General features: G+C 40.8%; 1 protein-coding gene across 1 annotated transcript in view; it reads right to left on the bottom strand.

The window, feature by feature from the left end:
- The window catches only part of Nmd3 (60S ribosomal export protein NMD3), an 86,936-nt gene that overhangs the window by 50,897 nt on the left and 26,335 nt on the right, over positions 1-9,704 (bottom strand). Inside the window, exons 5-6 of the mRNA XM_080272764.1 lie at positions 4,248-4,398; positions 2,199-2,341 (exon numbers count right to left, since the gene is read on the bottom strand). Of these exons, the coding sequence (XP_080128890.1) occupies positions 2,199-2,341; positions 4,248-4,398 (294 nt within the window). The remainder of the gene's footprint in view (positions 1-2,198; positions 2,342-4,247; positions 4,399-9,704) is intronic.

The following is a 9,704-nucleotide window of genomic DNA, read 5'->3' on the forward strand; positions in this document are numbered from 1 at the left end:
AGCGTAACAACTCACCCTGACGGACTTTTGTTTTGGATAAATACCGATTTACAATGCAGATACATTTATTTTGTACTCAAAATAAATATTTATGCAAAACAGAAGTCTGTCAAGGTGTGCTGACGATCTGAAGGGGAAATATCTGCTAATATTGGCCAACCACTTATCAGCTGACCGAGATACAAACACTGACGATCTGAAGGGGAAATATCTGTTAACATTCGTGCATTTTAGCTATGAAACCTAATTTTTTTATTAAGTTATATTAGGTTCAATTTTTTTTGCCAATTCCAGATAATTAGGTGGTATGATCCACTGGGCAAAAAAAACAATTAAAATATTTTCCAGTGAAAAGTGCCGATTTGGTATTTAGTCACACCGAGTCGGGTGAGCTGGGTGAGAAGGAATGGATTCCCCTGGCTTTTTCTGTAATATATATTTTTTATTACCTATGAATATTATTGTGTCCAAGCCTTCCTTAAACTTTACTGTTTATGCAATAAACTAATTATAGTGACATTTGAGAAAGGTAAGAGGCAAATGGGATACTGCCATGAGTTAGGAGCTGGTGGTGTGAAGCAGGTTGGTAGCCAAGATGTGTTTCATGTATGAAAATAATTTTTTGTGTGTGTTACAAATGGCCTTTATCAAGTCAAAACCTTGTTGTGCCGCAGACTGCTTATAGTTTTATATGAGAGAATAATGGCCAGACTTTTGTTGAGAATCCCGGACCTGTACAGGCATTTGTCTGGAATTTGATAATATTGTCTGGCCTCAGCCCGTATCCGGGGAATCTGAAATCCGGGAAATAGGGGTCGGCCAAATCGAGGGTCGAGTGTACTTGGTAAATTAATGTGTCTGGTGTAAGCTATATAAATATATTTTGGTAAGTTTAGCATTACTTACTGTTACTGACTAGTTATTCACTGCTCAATATAACACTACATTATTCAGTAATGTCTGTAAGATAATGATATTTAAGTGCTAAGTGGCACATACACTACAGTGCAAACCTAAGTGATGCAAATAGTGGTGCATGGTGGTGAAGTGAAGGGTGATGGGCGACGGTGGGTCATTGAGGATGATGGACAGTGTCAGAGACGAACAAACACACCAAAAATGACATTGCTTCCACTTCTCTCCATAACTATGTAGAGCATCTAGGCTTTCACTGAAGTGCCCATGGGTAAATAGAAGGGTTTAGCTTTATTGTGCTTTTTTTTTTTTTTTTTTTTTTTTTAATACAAAAATTACCGAACATAAAATGGGAAACTTTTGGGTGGATTGCTGCAACAGGGGCTCACTTTCGCCACCTTAACCACAGTGAAGAAGTTAAACAAGTACATAAGCATAAACATAATTACAGTAATCAGCTTTGTGAGGTGATATCGGACCCAGATCCCTTGGAAGGCCAGATACCTGGAATACCAGGATGCACCTAGAACATGCTTATGAATGTCCCAGATGTCAAATGAGTTAGCCACCAGATGTGCTGGATATCGAGTCCAAAGGTGTACAATGTCACCATCTTGCAAAGACATGTTTTGATGAATTTTTTCACATGGTTCCTGTCTGTGATTAACACCATTTGTTTAAGTCCCTCTTTGGGAATTTGTATAGATAGTGCATTAGAACTAGAGTGCAAACCTGTTCAATTATGCCCTGGACCATGAGTTTTCAAGGGACAACTGTGATGCTGAGACATGATTCCAGAGGCTTGAATGGTTTGCGAATGATTACGTGGCTAGATTCATAGAGCATGCTACTAATTACTGTCCCACTTTCCTGCTTTCTAAATCCTTATTTCTGGATCCTACTTTGTATCATCATTTTGTGTGGAAACATGGGCAGGGATTATGATGATATCTGACAAACAATAAGGTTTTCATCTTAACCCTCTCTGGGTTCAAGAGCTGGGAAATTCCCAGGGCACTTGGAGGTTCAATTTGCCTCTTGTAAAATTCACTATGTATTCTCTCCAACCCTCTCCATTTCTTACAGCATCCCACCCTCCCCCACACAAGGTATTAGTGTACTGCACTGCCTGGCATAAGAAAGCATAAAAAGTGTCAACACACTTCACATTTTTCTAATTCATAAAATGGCACACTTAATGAATATTTAACACATATATAACAGGATTAGTAGTAGTCAACAAGCATAAAATGTTTAAAAGACAAAACATTTTAGTCCCTTACATTGGGCAGAGGCTGGATCAATAAGGCAAATATGATTGGTGACACGCTGGACCACACACACTTGACTTATACCACCCAACTGATGAGCAAGCTTCTTGTGCAGACACACCACACTGTCCTTACAAACTGGCACTAGTTCCACACTGAAAGAATAACAGTACAGGGAGTAGTTACCAGGAAATATAAACAAAGTACACAAATACAAATTACTGATAAATTACTGATTGATGATTAGATGAAAGAATCAATGAATGATGAATTAGGGGTAACTACTGTAGTACACTGATATGTTGTAGTGGCACTGGAGGTAGACTTCAAGATAATACTGATTGTGTGTGTGCAATGTGTCAAGAACAGCATGTAGCGATTGTCAGATGTGAGAGGACTGCTCATGCTGGGGAGTCTCTCGAGTGTGTGGGAGTTTCATTATTTGGGGGACATGCTAGGTTCTGAAGGTGGGGCTGAAGCTTAGTCTGTGGGTAAGGTATGGAGTGGTTGGAGGAAGTTCAGGACGCTGTTGCCATTTCTGACACTGAGAGGTCTCTCCCTCCGGCCAAAGGGATCTTTGTATCTGGCATGCGTTAGGAATGTAGCGTTGTATAATAGTGTGGCCTGGGCAGTAAAAGAAAAGGACATTCATGAGGCCAAACACAGAAATGACAATGATTAGATGAAAGTGTAGCATGATTCAGTGTGAGGCCTGGGAGGGCTAGGTTTACAATTAAAGAATTAAGAGGAAGGGTGGGACAGGAGTGTATTGCTGCTGTGATAAAGAGGAGAGAGAGACTGAAATGGTTTGGGAATGTTGAAAGGATAGCAATGACAACTGAGTGTGGAAAGTGAGAGGCATGACCATCCGGGATTGGGCTGCGAGAAGCAGACTGAAAAAGACCTGAGACGAGGTCACACAGTGTGACCTAAGGGATAAAGGACTGAACAGGGAGGTTGCCACAGACTGAGCAGTGTGGAAAGCCGCCATTAGGTGACCAAGGCTGACACATGCAAGCATGTTGAATCTATCTATCTATCTTTTGCCAGACGCCATAATCCTGTTAGGGGTGGCCATTTGACTTTGAGTTATATGTTTTACAGGGAGGGACACTAACCCTCCACCAACCCACTTGTTGACACGTAGGGAACACGTATGGTTTGGTTATATGGTTCCCACCCAGCGTTGCAAATGGTTTCATGGCTTACAGGAAACCATTTGGTTTGTCACTCAATGTAAAGCCACCCGTAAAGGAAAGAAAAACAATAAGAAGTGACAGGAAAGATGGGATGGAGGGTGAGAGACTGACGAGGAGAGTGTATGTGAATGAGGTGGAGGGGGGGGAGAGGGAGGGGGAGGCCAAGGATGAGATGGAGGGATGGAGTGGAGAGGTATATGAGAGAGGGGGGTGTGAGTTGGGAGCGGGGCAGTGAAATGGCGGGGGAAAGGGCGACGTGGAGGCGATTTTTTTGTGGCTACCCCGTACGGGATTAAGGTGTCTGGCAACAGATTGATAGACAGAATGGGTAGACTAAAATAAATTAGGTTAGGTTAAGTCTGGATAATCAAGGTTAGGATTTAAAAAAAAAAAAAAAGATTAAAGTAAATTGGTGATGCAAAGACATTCTAAGGTGGCTCACAAGATGGTACACAAAGACTGCTCTGTCTGCAGTTTACTCATGTGTTCCCGATGTGTCAGCTGTATATTCAGTTGTTCCCAACTTTGTTATAATTCAATTAGTCCTTTGGTTAGTAAAAACACTTTTTTATCAGGGAATAAATATGTTCAGACAACTATCAGCTTTTAATGGTCACACACAGAACCTAACCCTACTTTCTGCTCTTCTTTCTGTGACACAGAACCTAACCCTAAACTCTCCATTGATTATTATAACATATAAATTTGATTCGTGAACATTCTTGGAACCTATCGCACATTATATCCTAACCTTACTGTACATGATCACTGCATTTCATGAGAAAGGAGTATCATACACTACAATGTTACACTGGGGTTTGAACCTCCATTATATTTCCAGCTTGGTACCAAGACCACTTACCTGAAAGTGAACTTATAGTTGTATGTATTTGAGTGGACATCATGTGAGATGAGTTTTTTTGACTGGGTCCAGCGACATGGGACAACTGATGTGAAAAAATCAACCATATGACGGGCTCCATGCTCAGTTGCAAAGTAGAAATCAATACCCTCTGAAACAGATTATGACTAAGTTCCTTCAAGGATAAGCTTAAGAAATTAGCTAACAGCCACAGATAAACTAATAAACTCTATATAGTATGAAAATAAAAAGAGAAGTTAAAGCAAATACAGGAAAGTTATAGTTCAATACACTAGCTCAATAACTTAAGTACTAATGTACATAAATATATATTTCTACCAGAATCATCTAGACAGAAATATATATTTATGTACATTGGCGCTTAAATTACTGATACAGTGTATTGAGCTATATACTTAATAAACATAAAGCCTGTTATGTAAATGTCTGAAATGACAGGATCAGCTGACTAAAATAGCTTTTTTTTTTTTCTAACCAGGCTATATATTACAATTATTGCACATAAAATTCCCTAGAGTACTCAGATGTCTTTGTACTGTTTTCCTGCTATTAACTGATAACACTATTCAGCTTCAAAGAGACATCTATTAATGAAGGAGTAAATGAAGGCTTTTCTCTAACCACCCCCCACCCCAGTTTGAAAAAATAAACTGTAAGGAGATACTGCACTACAAATAAAATATATGCACCATTGTACTGAGTGGGCTAATATTGTTTGTATACTATGGATATTGTATTATGCATTTTAACTTATGATCCTCCCTTTCTTTGCATAATATACTATATTATCCCTTTCTCATATCCTTCGACTAATGCAAGAAAGCCTTGGTTTAATCATGCTTGTTCTAACGCTATCCGCAACAAGGAGAGGGCCTATAAAAGATATAGGAGCCAACCCACCCCTCAATCACATCTTTTTTATGTTTCTGCCCGGAATCGTGCTAAGTCTGTTCTTCGCTCTGCTAAAATTAATTTCATCCGTACTAAAAGCTCTCAACTTTCCAACTCCAGTTCTTCCCGCTCCTTCTGGCACCTTGCCAAGGACCTATCTAACAACTTTGCCTCATCATCCTTCCCTCCTCTTTTCTATTCTGAAGGCTCTGTAGCTGTTTCTTCTGCTGATGGGGTGGATCTGTTTGCTCAGACTTTCTCCTCTTTAGTTGCAGGTACAAGTATCCAGCTTGAAGATTCCGACAAGGACAGCAAGAATGAAAAGGACTCCTCTCAGCGCACCACCACTCCAGCCATCCCCAAGCTGGGCGCACTCTGGAGGCATGTCGAGTTTGTTCTGGACTACCTTGAACACCTGGGGATGGGACCCCTGGGACTTGTGGAGGAAGTGTGCACTTTTAGGCAGCACGTCATCAATCACCAGAATTGCCATTCTTTACATCAATCAACCACTGACAGTTTCTTCAGGCCCGTGACCCCTGTCGTGTCCAGCCCTGGCTCCACACCACTGCCTCACCAAGACAGGCCTTCCACCTCTAAGCCACAGCCCAGTATATCAGCCACGGTGAAGTCGCCACTGGACATGAGTTTGCGGCTGTCTTCGGAGTCGTCTGCAGTGGGCAGTCCATCACCACGTACCAACAACGCGCCCCTCAGCTGCCTGCAACACCTACTCTCGGACTCTGACAGTGGATACACAGCAAAAACTCACCACTAGACCAAACAGGAATTTACAGTGTTGTGCAGTGTTAAGAACAGAATGTGACAGTATTAAGAAATTAGAATTCAGAGTGCAAAGGAATAAGTGCACAGTGCTACTGTACAGTGGAGAGTTTCATGTGCACGAGCAAGTAAGAAATGTGCAGTGTTAAGAAATTAGCATTCAGAGTGCAAAGGCTTAAGTGCAGAGTGCAACACTGATGAGTTTCAAGTGCAGAACAAGTAAAAAAAGAATGTGCAGTGTTAAGAAGTTAGAATTCAGAGTGCAAAGGATTAAGTACAGTGCAACACTAGATTACTGTGCGTGCTTCAGGTGCACCTTCGTACTGTCAGTGTCTAAGAGGAGGAAGGTTATTGTTCGTGACAGCCATGGATGTGTTGTAAATACCCTGAATACTGCTAAATATTTTCCATGCTCACCTCTAAATCCTCATTCTCTGGTTCCTTTTCATTTATTTCATGCTTTCTGTCCCTTATTTGTGTGAATAGGGTCTTAAATAGGTGCTATGCATGTCCAGTGGGGAGTTATGTAGGTGGTTTTCTGAGTTAGGCTTGGTTAGGGTACATAAGTACTTGTCCAGGAGTCATCTTCCCAAGTCCCGGACAAACCCAAGTTCCGGACACGTCTTTGGCTCTATTACACTGGATGCTGGAGGGATTACAGTATAAGAATTTAGACTGGTAGCCCCTCGTTTCCAATAAAAGTAAATTCCAGTCTATTGAAGTCTGTTTATATATATATATTATATATATATATATATATATATATACACACACACACACACGAGTATATAGATGTATAATATATATATATACAGTGATTCCTCAATTATCTCGACCTTCATTATCCGAACATGTTCAGTATCTGGACGTTGGGCTTTGGCTCTATTAAACCATTATCCGAATTTACTTGTTATTATCCGGACGTAAAAGTGCCCAAGAACTTCGGCTGGCCAGCTGACATGTCCAAACATTCGGTATTGTGGCCACTGGACTTGAGCCATGAGCGGGAAGTAGTCTGTAACTCACAACCAGAGATAAAATGTCCGTCTGACCCTGTACTGAATGGTCAAAATCGCACGCTTGTCCTATCACTCCCAACAAACCTCCAGCACCCGAGTAATATGACTGTAACCCACAAGCGGTGTCAAAATGTGTGCGCATTCCCCACCAAATGTCTAATATCGCACAGCCACGGGGGCTGAGTCTTTCCCAACTGCGACCTCCATCGAACCCAGACCACAAGCCACAAGTACATGTTCAGTGATAGCGGCCATTTGCCTCTCTATCGAAGGTTGAACGTCCTCCGGTCACGATGCGTTGTGTTTCCGCATGGCAACTCAGTGTCTAACACACCGCAAGCCACGAGTAAATGTACGGCATAAGCGCCCATCTGCTGTTGACAGAAGGTGGAGAATCCTGGCCACAGCCTTATCTCCCCCCCCCCTCCCTTCCCTCCTCCATACCCTCCTGGCTCCGCCCCTCACTCCCTCAGTCTCTACTCTCTTCCATGATGATAGCACTGACTCGTGAGTTTTCAAAGTTTTGTGTGATTTATTCAACTACAGTAAGACCTCACTATAACGGACTAATTGGGGCCCAAGCCATTCCGAAAAATGCGAAATTCTGATAAAAGCAACATCCGGACTTCCCCCTGTTAACTCTGACTTTTCCGATAAATCAGACACTAGTCCTGATCGCATGAACGGTTTTTAAACTGTTTTGACTATCACTGTGGTACTGTCAATCAATCAATCATTTCCTGTGGCACCCCACGGGATGCATAGGGCCTCAATGGACTCTCTCCACCAATATTTGTCTCTTGCCATCTCCATGTCCCACCAACACTCCTCTCCCGCTTTTTTCATTGTCCTCAACCAGGTTTCCCTCGGCCTACCTCTACCTCTTCTTCCTCTAGCAGTCCACTCTGGCACATCCTGTATTAAACTACCTTCTTTTCTGTATATGTGCCCCAGCCACTTCCAGCAAGACAGTCTCACATATTCATTAACTGGTTCCACTCTTGTAATATCCCTTACTCTTGCATCTGTAACTCTGTCTTGGCAATTTACCCCAAGAATCCTTCTCAGTATTATATTCTCAAATCCTAATACTTTCTGATCAGTTGCAATTGTACTGCACCATGACTCATGCCTGTAAATTAAAATTGGTCTAACCATGGACTTGTAAATTTTCACTTTAGTATGTACCAAAAGCAAATTATTATTCCAAACAGATTTCAACATTCCAACAGCTTGCCAAGCCTGTCTAATCCTCTCCTCAATTTCATTGTTATAACTTCAAAACATTAAGCAAATGGTATAATATATATACTACTACTGTACTGTACACTGATAAACATGTCTTTTATTTACTTTATTGTGGTGAACATACGTGAAGTGGTCAGGCAGTCCTGACTGCTTCTGGCTTTATCAGATTTTTCCAATACAGGTATATAGGAATTTAGTCTGACAGCTCCTCGAGTCCAATAAAAGCTATTTCCGGTCTACTGAAGTCCGTTATATCGAGGTTTTACTGTACTACTGGTCGTATGGAAATTCCGTGGTGACCACGAGAAAGCTCATGAAATCCTGCACCTAGGCATGTGCTTAACTTTTGGAAGATGCTGGCAAAATTTTGAATCAGGATGGTGGGAAGTTATATGAAGGTAAGTTTTGCTCTTGAACACTTTATTCCTGCTTGAATTTCATACTCCAGCTTGTCAGTTTTATGGTTTTTTATTAGCTTATCATACAGTATAAACACCATTGAAGATGATGGTATACAATTTACACCAATACAACTAATTTACGGTGGGATATTTGGGCATGGAATTTTTTTTTTGAGTCCCAGGAGCAATCACTCATCACAGGCAACAGATTTTCAAACCGTTGTCAGTTTTTGTGTGGTTTTTGGTTGCTTATGAATTATTTTCATGATGTTTAGCATTAATATGGATTAATCACGTGTGTTTTGATGTCTAAATGTGGCAGATTCACCTGAAAACAGTGCCAAAATTAGGAGGGGTACTGTACATACAGTCGTGTATTGGTCAGGTGTTTTTTGGATTTCATTTTTTTTTGTTTTCATGGTTTTCTTGGTATTTCTCATTATTTTGGATATTCCTGTGTGTGTTTTGACATCTAAATATGGTAGATTGACCTGAAAACTGTGCCAAAATTAGGAGGGGTACTGTCGTGCATAAGTTGGGTGTTCTTCTGTTTTCAATTTTTTTTTCATGGTTTTCTTGGTGTTCTGCACTAATCTGGATATTCCTGTGTGTGTTTTGATGTCTAAATATGGCAGACTGACCTGAAAACACTGTCAAAATTAGGAGGAGTACTGTACATACAGTCGTGTATAGGTAGGGTGTGTTTTGGTTTTCAGTGGTTTTCCATGGTCTTCTTGGTGTTTAGCATTACTCTGGATATTCTTATGTATGTTATGATGTCTAAATGTGGCAGACTGACCTGAAAACAGTGCCAAAATTAGGAGGGGTACTGTACATAATAGTGTATACCTGTAGGTAGGATTTTTTGGTTTTCACTTTTTTTTTTTTTCATGGTTTTCAGCATTACTTTGGATATACCTATGTGTGTTTTTATGTTTAAACGTGGCAGATAGACCTGAAAACAGTGCCAAAATCAGGAGGGGTACTGTACATACAGTGGTGTATAGGTAGAGTGTTTTTTGGTTTTCAATGTTTTTTTTTTTTTTTTATGGTTTCCTTAGTGTTTAGAATTACTCTGGACATTCCTTTGTGTG

This window comes from Coenobita brevimanus, chromosome 51 (genome assembly GCF_032717465.1).
Source record: "Coenobita brevimanus isolate Jiangsu-jjx chromosome 51, ASM3271746v2, whole genome shotgun sequence".
Classification (NCBI taxonomy): Eukaryota; Metazoa; Arthropoda; class Malacostraca; order Decapoda; family Coenobitidae; genus Coenobita; species Coenobita brevimanus.